The sequence below is a fragment of the Apteryx rowi genome, unplaced genomic scaffold (genome assembly GCF_003343035.1).
Source record: "Apteryx rowi isolate R43461 unplaced genomic scaffold, aptRow1 scaffold_333, whole genome shotgun sequence".
Lineage (NCBI taxonomy): Eukaryota > Metazoa > Chordata > Aves > Apterygiformes > Apterygidae > Apteryx > Apteryx rowi.
The window spans coordinates 828,543-854,292 of NW_020449786.1; the positions used below are offsets into that span (position 1 = coordinate 828,543).

General features: G+C 38.9%; 1 protein-coding gene across 1 annotated transcript in view; it reads right to left on the bottom strand.

Moving 5' to 3' along the window:
* LOC112969089 (macrophage mannose receptor 1-like) overlaps nucleotides 1-20,499 on the bottom strand; it is a 59,813-nt gene extending 39,314 nt beyond the window's left edge. Inside the window, exons 1-7 of the mRNA XM_026071964.1 lie at nucleotides 20,407-20,499; nucleotides 17,014-17,415; nucleotides 15,494-15,667; nucleotides 10,345-10,509; nucleotides 9,195-9,308; nucleotides 6,642-6,788; nucleotides 1,948-2,130 (exon numbers count right to left, since the gene is read on the bottom strand). Coding sequence (XP_025927749.1) covers nucleotides 1,948-2,130; nucleotides 6,642-6,788; nucleotides 9,195-9,308; nucleotides 10,345-10,509; nucleotides 15,494-15,667; nucleotides 17,014-17,415; nucleotides 20,407-20,467 — 1,246 coding nt within the window. The 5' untranslated portion in view covers nucleotides 20,468-20,499. The remainder of the gene's footprint in view (nucleotides 1-1,947; nucleotides 2,131-6,641; nucleotides 6,789-9,194; nucleotides 9,309-10,344; nucleotides 10,510-15,493; nucleotides 15,668-17,013; nucleotides 17,416-20,406) is intronic.
* Between the last annotated feature and the right edge of the window lie 5,251 nt (nucleotides 20,500-25,750).

Sequence of the window (25,750 nt, forward strand, 5' to 3'; positions counted from 1 at the left end):
CTCTTCATCCACCCCTAGGCACAGCTCAATACATTCCAGTTGCTCTCTCACATAAAGAGCAACTCCACCACCTCGCTTTCCTGGCCCGTCTTTCCTAAAAAGCACATAGCCATCAAATGGTCAAGAATTAGTGGAGTCACTTTCTACATAGCATTATCTCCTCTAAAGAAGAAATGCTGTCACAAAGTTCTGCAACCTTCTCTAAAGCTAGGTGACTAAATAGTAAGAACTTTTTTTCATAGCCACCTTATAAATAAGCTGTTTCCTACTCTCCCAGACATGCACTGGGCCATGTTTGTGCCATATCACATGCTGCATTTCCATGTAAACACAGAACTTTCCACAATGTACTTCTTTATTCTTCTTCATGTTCCTCTCTAAAGTTCTCCTTTGTGGCTGATGCCAACAAAAACTGACCAAGTTTGGCTGTTATGTCAATACTCATCTCATTGTATCCCCTCTTTGTTTGTTTTATCATGAGACTGTGAATTGTTTGGCGCAAAGATTGGCTTTTGTTCTGTTTGTACAGCACTGAGTGCAGCAGCAGATTTCTGATGCAGACAAGATTTTCTAGGCACTGCAATACATGGTGTTCTCATCTCCATGGTGAGTAATGGTAATTTGATACCTTCATAAGACTGCCTTAAAAGGCTTCTTCAGTCATTTCAATTTTCTTCCTCTGAAAAGAAAACTTTCAAAATAGTCTGTTGCAGGGAGTGTGCCATATGTGAGAAGCCTGGCTTCCTTCAAGACTGCTTGCCTTTCAGAAACATTCACTTTTACAAAAACAGTGCAGCTCAGTCAGTCAAGGAAAGTCAAGAAAGCATTAAATTATGAAATAATGTACTTCCAAGGAGTAAGGTGAATGCATCTATTTTCCTTCAGAGCCAAATGCAAGTCTAACTAATTTAAAATACCTAATATCCCATATCTAGAGGTCCCACCTTTCCTGATAATCCCTTGAAAGAAGAAAAGAATTACAGGCCTGTTCATTAAATGACAAGAAATCACTGTTTCAGGGATATGGAGACAAGCACAAGTTACCACGGAGTTGGCTAGGATGCAGAATTAAAGCATATGAGATATTTTATGATTGCCACTCTAAGAATGCTGTTAGACTGCAGGCCAATGTGGCTTACTGCACTTTCAGTGAAGGATAAACCACCTSTCACTTACCTGGGACTAAGAGCACCCATAAGATCAGTTACTGCACAGAAGCAAACATAGGTGTGAACATGCTCCTCCTGCCAAAAAGCAGTGATTGATGCTATATTCAAAATCAGGTCCATGCAAAGCAATATCAGCCACAAAACTGCCCCACAGTCAGCATGACCACATCTCCCTTGATGAACACCCTGCACCTGTAGCCTAACTTGCTTTGCGGTAACTCAAATATATGCTTAGAAGCTGAGATCTATTGCCTAAGAAATGTATTTATATGAAGCACATCTGAATCCACATACTGGGACAGACATCTTTCTTTTCCAGAAGAAACACAGGTGGCAGGACCTGACTTAAAGAATTAGGACATGGCAGTGCTAGTAATAGAACTCAAATCTTCCCACACTGTCTTGACCAACAAACATTGTTTCCTCTCACCTATCTTTGCAGACTGGCAGTAACATTTCTCCCATCCTCTGAAAAGATTGAAAATTATTTTTATCTGAGTAAGAGGAGGTAGAAGCAGATCCTGAGAAACAGGAGTTTGGGTTTGATGCAATTCACAACATTGATCACAGCTATTCTCTGACAGTAGTTTGTTTCTTTTAGCGCTCTTACTGTTTTTTTCTTCCAAACATTTTTGAAGCTTAAAATTTAACTCCCTCTGCACCCCATGATCAAGACTTTTCTGAAACAGACTCCTACTTTTCTTAGTAAATAAGACATATTCAAGACCCTTAATTTTCTTAGTATAAATATTGATCTGTCATAACAAAAAATACTCACGGTACCCAAGCTGAGAAATAACAAAGCTGTACTCCTCAACATTATGGATGCTCGCCAGATCCCCATCCTCCTTTCTGCAAGAAGTTAAGGCATTCTTCCATATTTTGGGATCCCTGTGAATTATGTAACAGTGACCAGCATACGACATCCATCGATCAGGACATCTAATAGGCACGTTAGACTCTGAAAAGAGATGTCCATGAACAGTTTTAGAATGTTATTCTTATGTAAAGACTGAAAATTACATAAGCAATGATTTAACAAACAAATTAATTATATATGTTTTTCATGAAGAACCGCAGAGCTGAAAAATATGTACAGGGAAGATAAAATGCAAGCATGATTAAAAATTAAAACTTCCAAATTTTTTTAGAGAATATTACAGTTGCAAAAGAAATGCTCGCAACACAGGAAAAGACAGAATTAAAACTGACTGTCAAAATACATTTTTGGCCATACAAAACACACTTTTTAAGCATACATGCTATGATCCTCTTAAAATATAAGGTCTACAGAGCTGTGCTCTGTCAGTTTTCTGCACTCATGTTAGCATTTCTCTTCATTCTCCAGGCTGCATTGATACATGATAAGAACTCAGGCACACAAAACATATATATGAAGGCAATTTTTTCCCCACAAACCTTAAGCATTTTACGGATTAGTCCTATTTGCTACAATAGCAAAGAAAAGAGAACTGATTCTACAGCATCACAAGAGAATCCAAATAAAAATACTGCTTTTAGGAACCCTTTTAAAAGGCTCCATTGAGAAAATTATACTGCCAAAGTAAATGACTTATGCTTAAAAATTGCTTTTAGAAGTTCAACAAACAAGACAGCACCGGAGCACTGCCAACAACCACACTGTTGTTCAGCAAACAATTCAGTCTTGGGAGGAGTGCCATCCAAAAGTCTGATAAACACAATACCACTGTTACAGAAACAAATTATGACTCTTGCAGCACTCTATTTATAATCAGCAGAAGGGCTTAGCAAACACCACTGTATAGAGCAGAACATAGATWGCAGGTTTGCAGAAATTCTGTTGGCAAAAAATCTTATTATGTGTGTTGGGGCAGTAGAAGCAACATGTTTGTGTATGACACCGACTGGGTATATTCCATGGAAATATTTAAGTAGGCATCCAAAGTCATGATCAGTCAGGCCCAGGTTGCAAACACATATCCTGTTTCAGCTGGAATATGCCAACAATTAGTAGGTACTTAGTGTCACAACACAGATTTCTAGCACAGCTATAAACATAGCCTGCCATTTGCAGACCTGCGTCAAGAAAGTGTTAGCACGTTCTCAGAAAGTGTTAAGTAATGAACTTCGTCTCCCCAGGAAGGAGGGGCTCAGTGCTGGGTCAGAGCACCATCAATCCTGCCACAGAAGGGAAAGAACTGGAATAGAGAGGGAGAACCCTGAAAAGTCAAACTGATTGTACTTAGTGTTGTTGGGATAAGTGAGGGAGGAAAGGGAGAAAGCAAAGTGGCAAATGCTGTTGTAGTCAGTCTGATGCTTTAGACAGCTGTCTAATTCATCCTATGTCTGTACTGGTCTCTGGCTATATGGCATTTTAAGGTGTTTGCTACAGGAGTCAGAGAACAGCTTTGAAAACAATGTAGGCTTATATGTACCTCCAACACACTTTGTGCATCCTTCTGCAAACTGTTATCACTGAATAGAACAAACATCAGCAGTTCAGTCATGGATACAAAGACTATCACAAAGCTCTTTATTCCCCAGTGAAACTGTAAAAGTCTGTTTTTCAGACTGTGGGACTATTACTGTAAACACTAAAGCAGCTGTGGCAGGCCGGAAGGCTCTTCTGGTTGTAAATCCAGTGATGCCATGTAATTTGTTACAGGCAGCAAAATAAGAGAAGCAGTTGACAGTATAGTTTCTTTGGTACACATCTGCACGTCTTACTGAATGACACAGTGAGGTAAGAGTAAGCCTTCAGTTCTTCATTCCTAGTATTCAGACAAAATGAACTCTGTGCTTCCCCCTTCTCCTATTAAAGAAAATGCACATGATGACTCAAAGCCATATAACCATTTTTTCATCCTAATGAAAAATAAGTGCTAGACCCTGAATTTCATCTAATTTAAGCCAAAGAAGCAATTCAAATTTAAACAAATACGAGGCAATCAAGGAAATCACGTTAGTGTGTAGAAAACGTTATCCCAGATGTCCAGCTGATGGATTTACTGTGGAACAGATCAACACACAGAAATGAAGCTTGTAAGCATAGAATGGTTTTTTGGTAACAACTTTTCCTCAAAAAGACAGCAATCAATTTTGTAAGCTATTTAAGTTTGGTTTCCTGAAGTCTGAAGGTCTCACAATAATTGACTTGGGTGCCTATGGGGTGAAAGCACTAACTAAAGTTTGCCTCAAGATTCAAGCATTCAGAATTTCTCTCTCCCATATCCATTCTCTATGGTCTGATAAGACAGAGCTCACATGGCAGTCACAACAGTGACACTAATATAATTCCTCTCCTCTAATCAGAGGTTTGGTTTTATGAAACATTTGGAAATGTAACACTTTAGGATCACTAGACCTTGCCAGATTGGGATGAAATCTGTTTCAGCAGTCACTCGATAGAGGTGGACGGACAGACAGCATGATCACACATGCCCATTTCCTTAGAAAATGAAGTTAAAAAATAAACTAGTTTTGCCAGTGAAATTAAAAGGCTGCTATTGATCCATTTAGCTGTATTAGGGGGCAAATGCTCTGAAGCCCTAACAGTCTTGCATAACCTACATGTATATAATTATGTGGCCCCCTGGTGGAAAAAAACTTTTGCTGCAAAAAGCTACATAGCAGTTGTATTCAGGAAAATCTTCATTTGCCACAAAAGTAAAGATTCTGTAAAGATCTTTCTCTACTTTGTTTTGGATACAAACATGACTATATTCTGCTGCAAAGCGTTCTTCTGTCCCACAGACCTCATATACTGCCTTGCTGGACTCAGTTGCAACTTCTGGGGTTAAATTTCAAAAGATTGCCTATGTGCTTAACATTAAGTGCACAAGTAAGTGCCTGCATGAATTTGAGATTAATTTATTTCTTGATTCAGGAGCCCTAGCCAGGAAGACATTATCTGCCATGACTTTTCCTTTACATCAGTAAAAGTTGAGGGCACTTAACACCTTGCATGATTACATGCTTATTTCTTTTATGACTTCCTTCCAGTGGACGTTTTGGAAAATTATTTATGATATGAATCGCTGCCAATCTCTGGTTAATCTGTCACCATGTTTACTCAGCAATTTCTGTACAATTGAAAACTTTTGTCTCATTTCTCTTCTTCCTCCCCATTACTGTTGCGCTAAGGGTGCGGGGATCAAAAGCCTAATGCATAAGAAAAAAATGGCCGTTCCACCCCCTCCAACTGAATTTAAATCTAAATAAGATAGCAGCCACTATAGAATTGACAGCCTATATATAGTCATCAGTTTTTAAGGACTGATTTAAGAAACTGAAAAGCTGAGCAATAACCAGCTGAAAAGTCTAAGATGAGCTATAAAAAGCAAGCTATCTGGCTATCAGCTGTAAACAAATATCAACAAAAATTTACGTCTTAATTCAGGAAAGTATTAAAATATACAGCAAAGTCCTTCTCGAACCAGGGAACAAATACGCTTGACTACAATTTTCATGTCCCAAACCATCTATGAGACACTAGCACATTCTTCTGTGGTTTTCTCTTAGTGATAAAGCAAAACAAATTAGGCAGAAGTCTCTATCCTAAGCAGTTTGGACAGGACTGGTTGCATATTGTCAGAATCAGGAATGGCATTAAAGGCCATGGTTTACAAACCAAACCTTTTGAAAACTAAGTGTCTGACATCTGTTTTGCCCATAATGCATATAAATAGATGGACTAAAAATTCAATAGTGGTTTGGCAGTTGAGGCTTTCTGCTCTTAAAACTCATGCAAAATAATGTCACTGGATTTAGGATATATCTGTATGTTCTGGAAAGAGATAAAAACTTGAGAAATAGGGGATAACAGAAGGAAAGGATGATGAAACAAAGGAAGAAGTAACAAGGTAAATTATGGTATGCAGAGGGATTTTAAGGCAACAGGTCTAAATAAAGCTACAACAATTTTTCCCTGTTTGTCTTACCTATGTGCACCAACCATGTGCCAAAATTATATTTCTGTATATTTCTGTATATTTCTGTGTGTGTGTATTTTTTTATTATTATTAACTCTTTCGAAAGAATTAAAAAAACTCCTGTAGTCCACTACCAACTTGCATTAGCAAACTCATTCTGTTTCATAAATAGTAAACACGCTTGCAAGATGAAATAGATTCTTTTAAATGGGAACTTAAGGCTTTCGATAATTACACTCTTTTTTAAACATTAAATTATTTCTCCTTTTGCTTCATGATGAAAACCTGACACTTCTGCTTGTTTTTTGGAAAAGAGAACTCAATAATTTCTGCAATATAGAGCTCAAAGCTACTAGAGAAAGATTACTACATATATGGAGTCCAGAATAAAAAGGAAGTACACACTGTTCACTTTTACACAGAATCTTAGTCAATCCAAAGTCTGTAGAGATATGACTTTTTCTCAATTTTACCATCTAGAAAAACAAATACCCATCAGAATTACAGGTGTAAAACACTGATCATTAATAATTTGTTGGGGTTTTATGACCCAACCTACCTGCAGGAATAATGAAAGATTCTAAAGTAGCATTTCCTCGTTTACAAATATAGCCAAGTTTCTGATCACATTCCCGATTCTCCCACTTGGCACCTTTGCCAGGATTTAACGCTGCACAGATTTTTCCAGGCTCTGGAGAGGGGCTTCCTTAAAAAAACAAAAAAATCCAACAACAACTAACTACAAGCACATCACAGTTACCCTCCCAGTTACTCTCACAGTCTAATTTGTTCCATGCTTTAATTATTAGATACATTAATATCTATACAACTTTGATCCTCAACAGTAAGCAGTCCCTTAGCCTGAACGGAGAAGTTCATTTCCTTAGGAGGTATTTTTTCATAGCAACCACAAGTTGAGATATTTATCCAGTTCACAATTTTAAGGGCCTCTTCACAGGTGTAAAGTCTTCGTGAAAGGTATAACAGTACACCAGTTTGATTTGTTTTTTTCCCTTTCCTAACGAAGAACGTTCRGCCCCTGGAGCACAAACTTTAGGTGAAAGAATGGTTCACTAAGCTGGCCAAATTCAGTGCTTAGTATAACAGTAAAGACAGAAAAATAATAAGTAATTATTTCACTAATGTGAACTTCTTGTCCACTTGCCTAAACAATATGACAATAGCAGGACATTCAGATATTTTCACTTGAAGATTCGTATTAGCACTAACAGGAATATCCAGAAGAAAAGTAAAACTTTTAGAACAGAGTAAGTTTCTACAGTAAACCAGATCAATTTTTCAAGATCTGGTCTAATGTAATTAAACTTAACATGTATTTTGTTTCACTTCTGAATACATGCAACTATACTATATATAAGTAAGTTTCAGTACTGCTCAGCAATAAGCACAGCAAAACAATAATTTTTAATGTGCAAGATTGTTCAAATGAAAATTTTCTTAAGTCATTATGATCTGATTACCTTGATTACATTTAGTCTTCTACTGGCAGTCATATGTTATATCTTCCCATGGGGAAAAATATATATATATATGCTTTTTTTTCAAAAATACAAAAATTAAATTGTTTTAATGAACAAGGAAGTTCAGCTGTTAGCAGTTAGCTCTCCCAAATGCTTAATCAGCACAGTCTTGGTCTAAATGTTGATAACTTAGCTCCCTGGTCACACATTCTTTCTCCTGATATTTATTTATGGCTAGAGAGATGGAAGAATGTGAAGCTCCCACCAATTCTTCAAAAATGCACTAGTGGAAGTACAGCCAACYCCTGAACATCCAGGGTAATGCAGACAAGATAGAGATAGTCTGGGCAGAGCAAAATCATGCAAGARATAGCACACTCATAAAATAGGCTATATGGATTTAAGAGTATTACCTTTGAAAATGAAATTAAAAAACAGAGTGAAATCAAACATAAGGAGTTAAAGATAAAGGAAGGTCAGCTTAGTTACTTCAAAACCCATATAGTTCTCTATAGCATAACCGAGAGTGGCCTGCAGTTTTAACAACCGTAAATAGCTCCCCTCATTGCTTTGGTTCCATCTCACATCGTCAAAGCTTTCCACCTCTTTTCATTATATGTAGATCCTCACCAGTGCACTTGTAAGACAGATCTATAAATAGCATCACAGCAACTTTCAGTTCAGCCCATCTGTTTGCCTTGTGCAATCTCTCCATTAGAGAGCTATTTATACAATGGTTCAATTACTCTTCAAGCTTGCCTACACAAGACGTTTGTCCCCAGAAACACGGCTTYGGGTTTATTTACCTAAGGAAGTTACTGTGTAATATGATGCAGTGTGCCTTTACACACACTGGCTACTGCCTATTAAATATACGTGACACACTTTGTGAAGATGAAGAAGAGCATTCACACCACCTAACTTCAGGCATCTACTCTAAGTTAATAGCCTAGTCTCCAAAGACAGTGCAAGGAAACAGGTTCCTCCTGGGGTCCTGCTACAAATCACCTCAACCCAGGCACTCTGAAGAGCCAGAAAAGTGCCTGTCCGCTGTCTATCAAGATAGCATAGGAGACTAGCTTTTCAATACCGGCATCAGAGTTCAACATTGCAACTACAGGTGTGAAGTAGCCTTTTCTGCTTCAAAGTAGACTAGCCTAACATGTTCAGTTTTATACATGTTTTATACATGCCATGGGTAGATTAATCCCAAAATGAAAATGAAAATCCAATTTTTAAGCAAATAACCAAAACAAACTGGAAAGGAAAGGAACTAAAAAAATAAAAAATATACTGAACAGTGTAATCTCACAGCTGAAGAGAGTTAAAGCATTAGATTTATTCTGTATTTACACAGAAGTAAAGAATATTAAGAAGATATCCAGATGAAATGTAAGTAGATGACTTTTAAAACTTTCCTTGGATTTTGAGCTATAATTTCGATTGTGAATGATAAATTAAGCCCAGCATGTATCCCCAGCATAAGGGCCATCATTCACAGTGTTTATATCCACAGTCAGAATCTTTCAACATCAAAAAATGTTCAATAAATGTAGGAAAACAGAGTATTAGAAAAGAAATGCATTACACTAAGACCAGATTTTTGCCTTTTAAACACAAACAATCCTTACCTGGAACCCAATTTAAGTATCGAAAAGGAGCACCACCAACCCATTGCCATCCATTGTTGAAATTCAAACTGTTAAGACCAAACCAGAGAGCAGAACTCAATCTGCCAGTCAAACCTAGATAACAAAGACAAAGAGAAATACTGGAAGTGCACAGCGAGAGAAAATACTTTCTCAAAACTTGAGAGCTGAAGTCCAGCAACCATTTGCTTCTCCTTTGACCCAGCACAAGTTCTAACAACTTTTAACCGTAGAGTTGAGGTGGGAATGCTAAACCTGTACATGTGGTTTTCAGTGTTAGACTGCTCCACTGGGCTTTCTTTTTAACAATAATTTCATCACACTCAGTAAAAGAACAGCCCATGTTTTGACCAAATTCTTAAACTGAAAACAAAAGTTTAGACAGAACAGACTGTACATAGCATTAAAAATACATTTATCAAATGACCAGTCATCCTATGAACTTATAAACTACAACATATACCTTATAGCATAGAAAAGATTATCTTCCAACTGATGTAACATAGTCAAAGTATTTTCTAATCTACCTAACAGAGGAATTAGTGGACTACTTAATGTGTGTACACAGGCTAAGAAAGTTGTAAAAAGGAGACTGTTTCATACAGAATGTAAATGCATCCAAGCAAGAATTCAGGAGTGAATTTTCTCAGAGGAGAAAAAAAATGGACAGCAGATTGAGAGTAAAGCAAGCTGTTTTTAAGTCCTTTTGGTTTATTAGTTCTTTTTTTTTTCTTTTAGTATTTTAGCACATACTGATGTCATAGGCAGTCAAAAATGATGACTAGCATACACAAGGATAAAGAATATAAAAAGAATACAATCTTGATACCTGAATCTTTGATTTGAAAACTACTTTGCCTTTTCCAGCATTCCAACCTTCTTTCTTTATTGCTTGCATCACTTAATTGCTGTATTTTTTATGCTATTGTAAGTTTCTAAGAATATTAATTCAGGATAAAATAATCATTATCTTTCTTAAGGGTCTCCAGCTGAGCTGTTCAAGATAGCAATTTAAATCTATTAATTAACAGAACTGAACAAAGTACCTAATTTCATGATGGAATGTGGTATATGAGTGTCATTGTTACAGTAACACACTTTTTAAAGAAGCTGATGGACAATATTACTCTACCTGTCAAGTATGTTTGCTCATGCAACTCAGTGATGCTTAATAACTCTGCCTTCTGCTGTTGGCAGCTTTTTCTTGCCTGGTGCCATTTCAGAGCTGCCTCGGAGTTTATCTGGTACTGGACATTTGTTAAAGGATCGGTATTCCACAACAAATCAATACTATTAACTGTAGGGAGAAAAAGGAAACACTATAACCAATTACTAAGACTGAGCCAGATAATATGTAGAATAAATCACACAGCAAAAATATACAAACCTAAATGTTGCAATAGAGAACTGATTTGGAAGGAGTCCTGAGGCTCTCTAACGTGTTAATAAATCCTTGTCAGAGCTAAACCATGGCAGCAGGGTTGGGCAATACACAGGTAATGACAGAGTCTCACCATTTTCTCCAGTAGAACAAAGCTGGTATTCAGGATAGAAGATGAGTAGCTAAAGTCACGCTAAAAGAGTTGATTTGTCACTATGGAAGAAAAAATAGGCTTAAAAACTCCTATCCTACCTAAGGTGTATCTCAGGCTGACTACTGTTCTGAGCTAAGAAGCCCCCCTTTATTTTTCAAATTTTGGGTACTACATAAGGTGGCTACTGATTTTGTAACTGCAATAAAGGTATTTTAACAGCTGCTCTCAACTTTGATCTGCCAAATCCCATGCACTGAATGCAAAACTTACATTTTCAACATCCTTCTCGCACTCTCATGCAGTTCCTGCACCGTCTCAGGCGTGTATCTGATACACCACCACACCGTCTTCTCTGCCACCTGACTCAGCTGTGACCTCCCGAATACCTGAACCTGGCACGGAAGGACATGGCCCAATGCCAAACCAGTGAAACTGTCTTCCGCAGGGCCCAACATTAGAAGTGGCCCCAGTAGGTATCACATTGCTTAGTCTACTATCACAGCCCCTCCTGGCTTACGTCAGTTGTATCCCCCCAGCAAGCAACATAAAACAGTGTGATCTCACTCTGCCAAAAATGGATCCTACAAGAGGCCTCAACACTGACCTAAATAGAACTCCATAAAGAGATTAAAGTTGCATGACAAAAGCAGAATATACTGGAGGTCACTGTATGTCGGCTGACCAGGGGAAAAGAACTGAAATTCCTGCAGCCTGTATCAGAGCTTCTCAAGTTGCAAGCTATGAAAAATTTGAGAGAAAGAGGTCTTTTCCTTTTCCGATTTCAGAGAGTTCAGAAAACTTTAGTGTGCAAATAAGAGGAAAACAGTACAATAAACAAAACTCAAGACAAAAGATGGTACATGTTAAATGTCAGCAGGTCAGTAACCAGTTCCACTTTTTCCTGTATTAAATCTGACAGCCTACAGATAATATGAAGTGCTTCTTTTCAAATTAGCCTTACACAACAGAAATAAAACATAGGCTACTATAATATTGACATTTGACTAAAAATGGGAACTTTTGTATCATTATCTGTAAACCAACTTCTGCCCAAAATATTTATGACTACCGGAAGGTAAAATTTCATTGGTACATTGTGTTCTACAAGACCATAAATTCCTGCACACAAGCACAATAAGCCTGAGGTAAAATGGAGATTGTAAAAATATTAAAATCTAGAATTTGGTAAAGAAAATTGGCTCTGACCTGATAAAGAGTGTTTAAAATTTTCTTTTTGTTCTGCATTGGTGGCAACTACTTGTCKTCTGTACAATTATTACTGAGGAAGAGGAAAACATGTCTTTGACATTCATCCAACCTTTTACTTCCCTCCCTCAAGTCTCTTAACTTATGACTGACTTTCAAAAGGGCTGATCTGTAGAGCTGTGGTCTTTCACAAAAATCAAAGTTCAGTTCTTAACCTTCAAAAATTTAATTTTAAGATGTTTGAGTTCTGTGAGGTCAAATACCTTCACAGAGCAGAACTGCTGAAAGGTTATATGCTATCGTTTAAAGCCCCCATCATTTGCATCCCCAGAGAAACTGGAAGAGGAATCACTTTTCTGGAACTATATTTTAGCATCTGAACTAAATTAATGTTAAACCACACTTGTCCTTAGTGCATAACTGGAAAGAGAGCGAAAAAGTTCAACTTCATCCCTACACAGATGAATTCAGCATGCAATTTTTGTATACGCTGAGCTTAGTGAGAACTAGCTATTTCCACTAGGAACTACTATCAAAGTCCCAGAAATAAAATATGGTAAGTCACAAGATTTCATTCTTGTCTTCAAAAATTCTCAGTCTTTAAAGTAAAGCAAACAAAAAACACATCGAATTTCAGGCACAGCCCATGATGGACAAGATCAAATTTATAGGAAAGGCACAGGAAAGTCCTGAGCAATGCAAATATTTATTGCACCTACAATCAAAACAATGGCAACAGAATTATCACATCAGAATACAGTATTCCTCCTGAATTTGGAAATGGAAGAATCAAGAAATTGGTAATGGTCTTGAGAGATTTTAATTTCAAAATTGCAAAATGATATCTAGCCTTTGACTAGCAGTAACAGTAAAAGGATTCTTGTTTTCTTAGTTGTCCACTGAAAGCAAGTTGGAGTCTCAGGCCAATATCCTTAGAAACTGCAATCATGGCACGCAAAAACAGAATATAAATTCTGTTAGATAACACATAAAACAACTGCCATTTTCCCTCTTTAACCCCATAGTCAGGGCGTAATCCCATAATAAAGACATTATAATCCATATAAGTTTACAATATAGTATATAAAAATACATAACAAAGTATTGTCAATATTAAAAAGATCTAAAGTATACTAAATTTTCTTCACATGCTTATCTTCATCTAAATTTCTTTTCCTAAAGTGCTCCTCCTTTTCTTTTTGCTAGATAAATTTGGGAGGCTCAAAGTCAGGTTATGAGTTCCAGCTCATTCAGAAGGAAGAAGACAAACTGTCCCATAAAACTTAGTTGACCAATTACACACCAGGCATTTTGAGTCAGATGGAAAACCACAGCGAAAAAACCCTTCAGAATGTCTTGAAATGCCAACATGGGGGAAAAAGCTGCTACAAAAAAATAATTTAATGTTTTGTGAATGAATGAATGGAGGTAGACTTCCCCAATGACTATTTAAATTTTCCTCATTCCCTGCACCCTGTTTCCTCTCCACAGGCCCTAGTCAGCTCCAAGTTTTGTGCATTATTTATAAGGCACTCTAAATTTTTCAGAGAAATTCTAGCTCTTTCAATTGATCAAAAAAGTGGTCTTAACAGACTTTTGCCAACTTGAATATAGCCAAAGATACTCCTCATGACTAGCTCTCCTGATGATCTTGTATTGTGCAATCTGTTTTCTTCCTCAAAACCTACTTTACATTGCAGTGCAAAATACAACTCAAGAAGACATAGTATAACCTGTAAAGCATCAATATTTCCTAGGCTATTAAAAACTGTTTGGAGTAATAAAAAGTCTCTGTATCTTCCTTTAGGATTTAAGTTTCCATTGCCACTGTATCAGCATCTCTTTTTAAAGCACCAAACTAAGGGCTCATACTCACAATTATGTTACCCACACCAGTCAAATTTCTACACTTCCATTGAGCAATAGTAACTGCCCATGAGTATGGTCTTAGTTCTCTTCATATCTGAGAATTTTTGAGTAGGTTTTGCTCACAATGAAAAAAAGTGACTGTTTCAATCACAATAATTTTTCTGTGTGTCTGAGCCCCAGGATGAAGGGCTATAATACTTTGCATTACATATTTTCATATCAGCACTTTTGCTTCCCCTGATAGTTTAAAAAACAACACTGCTTAAATCTTATTAAATAAACTTGAATATACAAAGACTTAAAAGTTGTATGTTTAAAAACTGCTGTTGGAATTTATTAACTTGTCACTCTTAGATGCAATGCACTCCTCTGTCATAGTCTGGACTGATTAAAACTTCTGCTACCCAGGCTTGTCTCTAACTAAAATATATGACACAAACTTGAATATTTTATAGTCAGTACTGCAGAATCAGGAAGGAAACATGCAGGCAATCAGCATAAAGCAGCTTTTTCCAAAAACATTCACAGTCATCCGAATGGATTTCCTTGAATTATGTCAAAGAACTAAACACAATTTTAATGATGCCTCCTATTTGCTTTACTGAAAACATGCTACACAGGTAGCATACTTATGTTGATCTTGCATGTGCTACATTTATGGGATTGATATTCCCAAAGTCTTTTTAATATCTTGAAAATAATACTGTCATAGGAAAAAAGAGCATGCAATTTTTTTCTGAAATAATGAAAGCATCATTCATGGAAATCATACAAGGACACTGATACTTAATCATCACAGCAGTTAAGATCAATCCACTCTGTTTTCTTCACATCAAACAAGAAACATTTTTCTCTTCAGCTCTAACTGTGGTCAGCTGGCGCTGTACAGGAAAGCTACAGTAACAAAGAGGGGAGGGAGCAGTGCCACCTATCTCAGCGTGACAGGAAAAGCAGCAGCTTAAAGACAAAGTGCTTTGTAGGTGCTTTACAGAAGTTCAAAGAAATTTTATTCAAATATTTAAAAAATAAGAGTAATTCAAATCCATTCAGGCATATTACATGAATTTACTCAAAGTAATATCATCACTTCTACCTTAAATTCTGTATTAATATAATATTACAGTTGAAACTCTTAATTAGACTCAAAGCCAGGAATGTAAAAAATGAATGCTTCTTGTTGTTTTAAATTACACAACCGCAGAACACTGGGCACTGGAGCATACTACTACATTTGGGAAATACTGGAATTTAGTAAAATGTTCTAATTTGAGCTGCTCTATGTTCCAGAGGCAACTCGTTCCTTCGAACTAGTCTTAATGTACAATTAAGTTATATTCTAGATTCCAGTTCTGCTGCACAAACTTCTACACAGCCTTTTACATACACAAATGTAATATCTTCATGTCTAATTAACTTTGTATTTAAATAAATGGTGTAATTACAGTTGCAGCATATGATTGTGTTCATTTTCACCTGGACGTAGTCAGTCAAAATTTTTMTGCTGAACCCTATATTAACATACCTAAGTGGTTCCTAAAAGAATACAGGCTCTGTGGAGACAGGAAAACACACCAGTTCAAATTGTATCTGTCCAGCAAAGCAGATGACAAGGACAATATTTCCAGGTTTGAATAACAGACCACAGCAGATTCATCAACATACAAAACTTACTTTTCAATGGGCAAAATCCATACATCTTGTCAACATCAAAGTCTGACGTGGTCCCACACCAGAACCAGCCATCTGATCTGCCAGCATCCGTGCAGTCAGCATACCATTTACCACCAAACTTAAAAGGGAATACACAAGGTGCTCCATTGGCATTTCCTTTCACTGTGTAGGTATCTAAGGAGACACAATATTTTTAAAATGTGTAAGCAGTAATAAGCATGGGATTTATGCCAGTTCAGCTTTATGACCATATTATAGCAAGCAGAGCTTGCTAGCTTAGTCTACAAACTGCACTAGGGATGGGAGATGTGGGTAACTTTACTCTCTAGCTTTAACCTGATACYCATTTCCACAATGAAACAAGTTTTCTGTCGCTTAAGCAAAACGTTAAACAGAACTGAGAGTGCCAAGACAAGCACATTCCTATGTTAAAATTTACATGCATAACCACCAAGAATATAAAGTCCACAGAGGTAAGCAATTGACTTTCTAATTCAAAACAACTGCTGATTCTTCTGTTAATAACCTGTTCAATTGCTGGCTGTTTTAGCTGGGGAAGAGCATGCAGTTACACGTAATGTACATACACTGGTGGGAGGAAGCACAGAGCAGCACCGCCAAGGAGATGACATACCAAGGACACTGCCCCGCTGCTGCGAGAAAACAAAGGAGGAAGGGAGGAAGGGCCATAACTCCATCTCCACCCTGCCTCCTTTCACGTAATTTGCTTTGCTAGGGTACTTTTCTTCTGGCTCTGGCCCAAGGATTAATACTGTAATCAGCCCTTGCTTAACCCCTAGAAAATACATCCCTCCCTCTCTCTGTGCCTATTCCTGTTTATCAAAGGATACTAAATGGGAAGCCAAACATATTCCCAGATACTTACTGTAAACATAAACACACACACACACACACACACGTATATGAGTGCATCATACATAACAATTTAAAATTAAACAATTTAAAATTAAACAATTTAAAATATCCTATTTCTTTGTCTAACACATCAGTGCCGATTCTGAGACTCACTTCAAATACCTAGCAAGGCATCTTCAGTGAATTGGAGCTGAAGGGATCAAGAGTTAATTAAAACCATACAGCATCATTCATATTTGCTCCTCAAAGGAAAAAAAACATGATCAGACTATGTGTTCACACTCAGTGTTTCTGTACACATGTAAATAATAAAAGCTTCCATCACACATTATATATGGTTATATGCATGTTCTGTGTAACCACAGGGCTTTTTTCTCCTCCAAATGAATCACTACCTTGCATGGTTAATTACCTTTCAGAACCTGATTTTGACAACAACAAAAAAAGGAGGGGGATTGGGGGGGGGAGAGAGAGAGGAGAAATGAACCCCCCCAAAAACACACACTCAAGTACTGCCAATTTCACCAAGTCTTACTCACTGATCACTAACAAGACTAAAGAAATTATTCTATGCTTCAAAATACTTTAATTAGATAAACATAGAAATGAGTTTGAAATATAGAAATTAATTTGCAGAACTTTACCTTCGTAGCCTCGAGAACACAGATCGTCTGTGGTTCCGTAGACTTTCCACCTACTCCATAAACCAGATCCCTTGTACAGCATAATATTCCTTTCCTGTCTGTTTCCATAGTTGAAAAACAAATCTTCCCCTTGGATTGCAAAAAGAGTCTCATTTCTGCATTCCCATCGCTGAAGTTCACTAGCCTTGTCACAAGGATACAGAGTGATGGGAACCCAGTCTTTCTTCGAAGGCACTCCCAAGCACAGTTTCAATGCTACGCTCATAAGCTGGTGATCTGAGACCCACCTGAATTTTTGTGACTCATTGTCTTGAACACAAGGAGCAGTGGTCACCGAACTAGAACTTTGAGCCAGCACACAGCGCTTATGATCTTCATTATATATTAAAAAGATGCTAGTATCTGTAAGACAAAAAACACTAGAATCAGTGAGTTTGAAGTAATCTTACATACCGTCTAAATCGAATATGAATCTAGACACTACTCTTGGGGTTAAAATCTCATCTACTGCACAGCAAAAGAGGGTGCAACACTTCTGGTGCCTACACCTGTTAAAGTGAATGCAGAATGTAACTAGTTCAGATTTGAGGACATTCAAACTATTTTGCATCACTGGAAGAATCTATACTTAAAAGTGCAAAGCAGTAAAGATGCAGATCTGTTGTTTCCTATAGCTTTAAATCATGGGTTAAAATGAAGAAAAGAAAACGCTCGTGGTATTATTGCAAGCTGCACCCATAAGAGTCAYGGAAAGGAGGGAGCACGCACAGAGCACGCTGCAGATGGTGCCCACGGGCACGCCAGGCATCACTGGCTCTGGGCCCCGGCTGCCAGGCGCTCGGAGACAACTACGACCTTCAGCACTTCAGGCTCAGCTTCCCCTTGGTAAGGAGTTCTGTTCGCATAAGTTCTGCTAAATTTTAACTGAGGGGAAGTTTGGGTTTTTTTTGACGCTTTATACACAAGCTACTTGCAAGTCTAGCACAGCATACTCATTTTTCACTCAGCTGCAGTAATCTGCAATTTCTTTCTCCTTTCTTACATTTTTCCGTTCTGAATGAAATACTGACAACAGTGGGATTTATATCATCATCATCAGATACTGCTCTTAATGACTAATGAAAATCTATGAGGCTGTTCATAACTCCCGGAATTATTTCTCCCTCTTAGTAAATGGTGCTTCATAGCATGCACTTTCACATTTTAAGCTTTATTTCAAAATTGTAACTGCTAGAAACATTTTTAGAATCATTTATCTAGATCTGCTAGAGAGTGCAACACTTCTGAGCTGGTCTTGCCCAAAGACTGAGAATTTCTCTTTCTCCTTTTGATCCCCCTGAGATACATTTTAAAGCGATAACTTAATAGTTCACTCCGATATTGCATCACATAACCTAACCTGCTGTACAAGGACTTAAAATGGTACGTTAACTGGACTACAGGCTAGGAAAGAGAAATAGTAATTTATACAACTCTCCGCATTCAGACTAATTAAAACATTATTTTATTGTATGATTACCAAATTAAATTCTAAAATGGAGAAATATTTAAGGGGAAACCACGTTAATCACAGAATATTTTCCCTTCTTTGCTGAGGCTCCAATGTGGAAGTGATCATACTTTTCTACAGAAGAATAACCTGGGAACGAATAACCTCTGTCTCAGTGAAAGAGCTGACCTAGACTTATCTCATCCATGGTTGGGTTTCCTTCTTCTGTCCTTGGGCTTCCAGTTCACTTGGAAGTAGTATAAAACTGATGAGCACTGGAGACAGAAATTGTTGCCTTCTGCCAATTGGTTTTACTCACAGACAATAGAAGGAAATGTATAATTATCGCTGCTGGTGATAACTTTTTTTATGATGCTTTTCTACCAACATTTAGTACAATGGTATTGTAAACTGATATATGCAAAGCTTGCAACTATCCTTTTCCTGAAACCTTATTTAAAGTTGCTGGGAAGATGTCAAACATTTTCACAATGGTGGAAAACATTGCCTCATCTTTCAAACTGCTAAAATTGTATTTTTGGCCTAAAATAACAATCCATGTTTTATGCAACTTGCAGTGTTAAAAGAGAGTACATAATGTATGTGAAAAAGGTGCCCCAAAGTAGTCTAAACTCAGAAGCCTGGATTGCTGTGCCCAAGCATGAAGTGGTGCAGAGTAGCGGCTGCTGAGAGAAGGTTGGACAGCTGAATAAAGAGGTATGGCCAGTGGAAAAAAAAACAACCCTTTTCTGACTACACCTCCACAAGGTGTTAGCAGCGTGTAAACATGATGCAGCTACTCATAGAGAGGCCCCACCGTGCACAGGGCTCTGACAGGCGATCGTACCTGGGTGAACAGCTCAGCGCCCAACACAACCTCAAGCACGCAGCATGCGCAGTAAGCAGAGTACTGCCACCAGAAGCAGGCACTGAAAATTAGCTGGCACTGAGACAGGAGGGCAGAGCGGAGGCAGCAGGATGCAGGAGCAGCCATCGTTGACCCTGTAGCTGCAAGATTTCCTTTCGCCCTTTACTGCAGGTAAGTTGTAGCTGGCACACATAAAGCTTCGTTGCAGCATGATCCCAAGTCTCACAGTCTTGGCACTTTGAATTATGCCAATTTCTAACAGAATAACTCTTCGTGAAGGTTTCCAGAACTTCTTCTGGAAGGAGGTTCTTTAAAACGTGTAGGAACCAGCTTACCTCGCCATTATAATCCACTCCAGATGGATCCTAGCGTCTCTTCCCTGAACCATCCCAACTCGATTCTAGTATAAATTTCCTCACGGGCTTTCCTATTTCTTCAGCCATCACACTGTGTCACTATTTGCCTATCTTTGGCCACAGCTAACACACAAAGGGCTGCAGCATGTACAGTAAAATCTTACTGGCCGGGCATCTTTTCCATGCTAATTATTATTTAAAAAGCTCCAGCACGCAAAGGCAGCTTCACACTTCGCAGCCCTTGCAGATTGTAACCGGTTACGCGGGTGTAAACCAAGAAGTAACACGTGAAATCCCGGCAAGGCGCCATTGCGGCCGGGGAAACTGAGGCGCGGCGGGCGCCAGCCCCATCTTGCGGCGCGGCGCCCGGCAGCGGCGAGGCGGGAACTCGCGGCGTGTCGCGGCGCCCGGGCAGCGGAGAAGGGGAGCACACGGCAGGCCGGCGGCCGAGGGAGGGCCCTCTCTCGCCCGCCCGCCCGCAGCACGTCGAGGCTCTCCTCAGCCTGCACCGAGGGGGTTAAAATGGCCGCAAACTTCTGCCGGTCCTGGAGGCTCTGCTCCACCTGCGAGGGCGCTTCGCCCGGGTGCCGCCSGGCTGCGGCGGCGAGCTGCGCCATCCTGGGAGCGAGGGCAGCGCCGAGACCCCGCTCTCTCCCCGGCGGGTCGCTTCCCGCACTTACCGAGCAGCGGCAAAGCAGGGGGAACAAGTGCGAGGAGAGCCAGGAGCAGGGAGGGAGCCATGGCCGAGGCTTGGCCCTTCGCTGCCCGCCGCCGAGGGGTGGCGGGCCGGCGCTGGCGGCCGCGGTGAGGAGAGGGCTTCCCGCCGGGCAGGTCCGCCGCGCTTGTGGAGGGCTGGTGGATCGGGGGAAGGCTCTGGGCTCCAAATGATAAGGAAATATCCTGTCACATGGGGTGTTTTGAAATAACAGGAATTTGCTGCTCAAACTTTGCTTTCCTAAGCTGATTTCTCAGCAGAAGGAAGAGCCTCCTTCCATGCACATGCAGGTGATAAAGTGGTGATAGCTGCGAGGAGGGTTTTTATTCCTTCTGCAACACTGTCAGCGTGGCATGTGGGTCACTTGCTGGTTTTCCAAGTAAATTAGCCCTCCAGGGAGGACAGAGAATAGCAGCGGTGTCAAACCAGTGCTGAAAGAGCAGGATATTTCCCTCCTTTCATTTGGAGATGAGCGCAAATCACAAATAAAATCTAAGCTTGTATACGTGGATGACCAGGTTTCTCAGGAGTACAAAAGCTGCAGAACTAGGAGAGACCCACTTTTAGAAATTAGGATTTCAGTTGTTCTTCCTCCTCCTTCACTCCTCCCCCGAGTGTGAAAAGGTTGTCTTAACTGCAGTTTCCCTGGTGGGACAAGACAACTGGGGTGTAGCTGAAAAGCAGAATAGGGGGGAAAATCACAGCCTTGCGCACTAGAACTATGGAAGATGCAGCATAGGATTTATGGGATGAAAAAGAAAAGCAAAGGAGGACACACAGACTTAAAAGCCCTAACTAGGCACTAATTTTCAAGACACAAAGCATTATAGTGTGTTTTGATGAAAATGTGCAATGCATGAATTTACTTGATTTTTGTTCATCATCTGCTATGTGCAATTAGTTTTACATCTGTAAACATTGGTTTTCACAACATCGTTTTAAAACAAGTTCTGATTACTATTATTATTTTGCTTGTATACACTAAGGCTCATGTTAGATTATTTAATACTGAGGATCTGAGCCTGATTTCCTGCCTGTGTGAGTAAATTCACTGAGAATCTTGCCTGTTTGAGGAAGAAAAGAGGAGGATGAAAGCACCTTTCTTTAAATATTTCTGCAGCATTTTCTGAGCTCTGATAAATTAAATTCAACAAATTTTCTTCTTTTTATTCTTCCAACTTTGGTGGCTGTTCCTACTGTTTACAGGATTTAAATCTTACTCATGATTCAGAGTATGAGGAAAAAAAAACCTTGCTTGCTAGTTAGGTTCTCATAGCCTGAAATATCTACATGGAATTTAGGTGATCTTTCTGAAGAGGTGCCTTTAGAGCACAGTCTACCTTGAGATATTTATGGCTTCATCTTGGGCTGGGTAAGAGACCTCTGCACACACAGTTTTATGGGGAGCAGCACACTTCCTTACAGGCTGTTATCAGTACACAGGCTGTAGGCTCCCAAATGGATGGAAGGCATCAGTCATACCGTTATCTGCTGCACATACAGAAGCTTTTGTAACCTATCAGGCTCATTGAACATGATGATATAGCATACATGGGTCTGATGATTTTCGGAAGCATCAAACTTACCATGTATATGAAGCCCATTATACAGTAGTTTTCCGTGCACTGTCATGCACTCAGAAATCTCTGGTAAGTGTAGAAAACTTTCAAAAGCCTCCTTGCTAGAAGTTCTGGGTGGAAAAATAGAAGCTATCTAGGAAAACAGCAGTGTGAAATAGATTAGTATGGTCAGAGACAGGGTGGAGTGAGAAGGTGCTTTTACAGTAATATTACAAGAGAAGAAATCACATCGATGAAATTCAAGCTCATTTGAACTCAATGACAAAACTCCCATTAACAGCAATAGGTGAGGATTCCAGCCAGGCACTTCAGCTGTGCTGGGCTCTCGTAACTGTGCATGGGGAGTGATGAGGAAGCACTTCATAATTTCTCTGACTTCTGTGGACCCACATAGAGGTCAGGAACAGTCTGGCCCAGAAACGTGGGGTGGGAGGTATTTCAGCTGTCATCAGCAGTGTCCTATATCATTATGTCGATGAATTCTCCCCTGGGAAACTTCATCCCAAGGCTGACATAAATTCCCTTTCTGGAGTGTATTGCAGTTATTTTTTATTCACTAGCTACTTGTAGTGGCCTTTATGTTGAACAAATAAAAGATCCAGTGGTTGCACTTAGGAGGTTATAGCTAACTCAAATACCCACAGTACAATTCAGAAATGAAGAATTCTCCCACGCATTACCACCTTAAGAATATGCAGGCATTCAGAGCATGTATGAAAAGTGTTTCTAGATGTGGAAGGAAAAATATTTTTCTAAGTCACCTTAATAATTATATTTATTTTGCTAGCAGTTAGCAACAACTGGAAGCTCAGGAAGTACTAGAAGGAGGTTCAGAAAAAGTCCTAAGAAGGAGAATAATGCTGCTGTCCCAACAGCATACGTTTATTTGTAAGACTGTCACTGAAAGTTTTGGGGGGGGGGGTTCGCTAGAGATAGAGAAGGAACATAATATGTAAGGTTCAGTGTTGATGCAAATATATATGACTCCCACAAAAGTCTTCAGATTAAACCCAAATGACTCAAATAGCAAAGTGGGCCACACATAGCAAGTACATATGTGTGTTACACAAATAGGCTGAAAAATGGTGGTAAGTAGTTATACCTATTTGGCATTCAGTGGCCCTACCAAGAATGACCTATACTCTGAAGTGACAGAAGAAACTGTATTGGGCCATTCTTGGAAATTTTCAAAACTCAGCTGGACAAGGTGCTGAGTAACCTGATGAACTTTGAAGTTATCCCTGTTTTGAAAAGGGAATCATACTAGGTGTCTTCCAGAGGTCCCTTCCAACCAAAATGATACATTAGAAAGAGCTTCTTCTAAGACAGTCACCGACTTCTTCCAGCTTTTCTTGGGATCTGTGCCTGGATTACATACTTTCCTGATCTGGACACTGCCTTTTTTCTCATTGTCCCTTGCACAGCCCCACACCGCAACGGCAAAGCCATATTGAGTGTGCATACATACATAAGCTTGCCCTGCTCAGAGCAGCACAGGTCTGGATGAGCTTATTCACTTAGCCTCTGTGTCCTACCTGCAAGATACTCTTCAACAATTAAATCTAGCTTGCTTTTGGTCAATCATTGTGTGAATACATGGGTCATACATGCTGATACAGCCCAAGGGAGAGATTTTCTCTCTTTTGGGACAAAAGGATTCAGCTAAGTCCCAGCCTATAGTGATTTGTAGGCAAATAGTTACCGGAAGTCCAATACTCTGAGTAACTAATGACAGCTTACTACTTAAAACATGCCCTAGATAGACATATGTTTTTATCTCTCTCTGTGGGTAGAAAGCCAGCTGCCATTTGCGTTTGGAACAGAGAGGCCTACATTCCTCCGAAACAGGTCAGCCCTCCCCAAGTCTGGAACATCCAGTACTAGCAACTGGTGACAGTTCCTGGAAAAATACCCTGAAAACCTGAAGTCATAGTGGCCCCTGACTTTTGATAGTCAACAGGAAGATGGAAAGTTCTGTATAAATGAAGTCATATCCAGATCTGAAACAATATGCCTGTTTTGCTTCAATGTGAACAAAAAAGCTGGATTACTACCCATTCTTGGATGTTTGTGTCCAAGATGATTTTTGATGGTTCATGTGTGAACCTGTATCTCTTAGTTGACATTCAGTAGTTTTCTGCACGTTTCTAACATTTGCATTATTGTATGTAATAAGCATATACTCAAGAACAAAATGCACATACTATGCATCATCACTACTATCACAACACCTGTACTATATTAGGATCTATATAAAACAGGACACTGAGCAGTGAAAAAATAGGAATTGGCAAAGTTAGTATTTCATTTTAATGCAAATCAGAGATTCCTTTGAATGATATTGAGGAATTAATTGTTTTTAATTTCTAAAACCAAAATAGAATAAAATATTTTAGGAGAGAGAACAATCAACTAGTGCAGTCTTTTATCTGTGCTTTAAATTAAAAACATAAATTCCGGCATTCTGCCTTTGCTGCAAAGCAAGAGTGTCCTTGTTCCTTGCGTACATTTTAATTACTTCATAAATATACATGGCTATTGGGAATGTATTTACACTTTCATTATGATTTCTAACATTTCAGATTTGGTTCCACAAGAAGTAACTTGTGGTTCCTGATCCACACTATGAAAAAAAGAAGAAATGAGGTTTCTCCACACACTTGCCTTTCTAGTTCCCTACAGCTACAAGTAAGTGTAGCCTGTGCAGTTAAAAGCCACCATAAATACAGGCCAGAGTTTTAGATGCTCAGGACAATTAATGAAATTCCAGAAGGTTTCTGCTTTCTGTCACCGTAGAGAAGTCTCAAGAAGCAAAGGAGATAAGGCCTATAGCTGTAAACACCCAGGTGTGTTTATATAGATTCTATCACCTGCCCTTTATCAGTTTTAATTTTATTTTCCATAGCATTCTATTATGTCATGCTTCAGAAATATAGCTAGACATTGGATTGGGGGATTTTTGTTTTGCATAAAATACAGATAAGAGGTCCTTAGCTGTAAGGTGTACAGATCTTAAAATTACCATATTATAAGGTTAGCTGCTGCTTAGTAAACATCAACCAAAGACTTTTTTCCTTTAAGGAAAGTACTTCTCTTCCCCCTTAGACAAGCCGCCAGTTTGGTGTATACATGATCTTTATCTCAAAACCAGAAACTTTGCAAGATACATATGTTTCAGAAAAAGACTGGTTTTGCTTAGGAGCAAGGAGGAACATAGCCATAAATGGGGCCACTTTCTATCCACCCAGCAAGAAAAGCCCTGTAGTTTAAACAGAATCCAAAGATACCAAAAAATTTTATATTGAAAGTGCTTTTTCCATGAGCATTGTAAGGCTTTCCAGTATTAAGACACTGATGGCTGGGAATTCTGCAACAGAAGATCTGGTTACTTCTCTCCAGCCCATTTCTTTTCAGTGTCATAAAAAAACTTATTTTTTTCTTATATGCTTGACGTTGCAACTTTCTTGCAAGATTTAAGGTTATAAATGCTTTATTCCTTAATACAGACCTTCACAGAATAACTGTTGTATTCGTTTATTCTGTGAACAGTGAGGTAGTTTGTATACAAAGTGAGGCTTTTTGATACTACAGTGGGGTTACCTGTAACAGAAGCCTCTAATCATTTTAGTAGTTTACTGGTCATTCTGGAGTATTTGAACAACTTTCTCCTAATATTTAATGCTTTTTGGAGTGTTAGCTTTCTAAAAGATTATACTGTTGTAAAGAGCT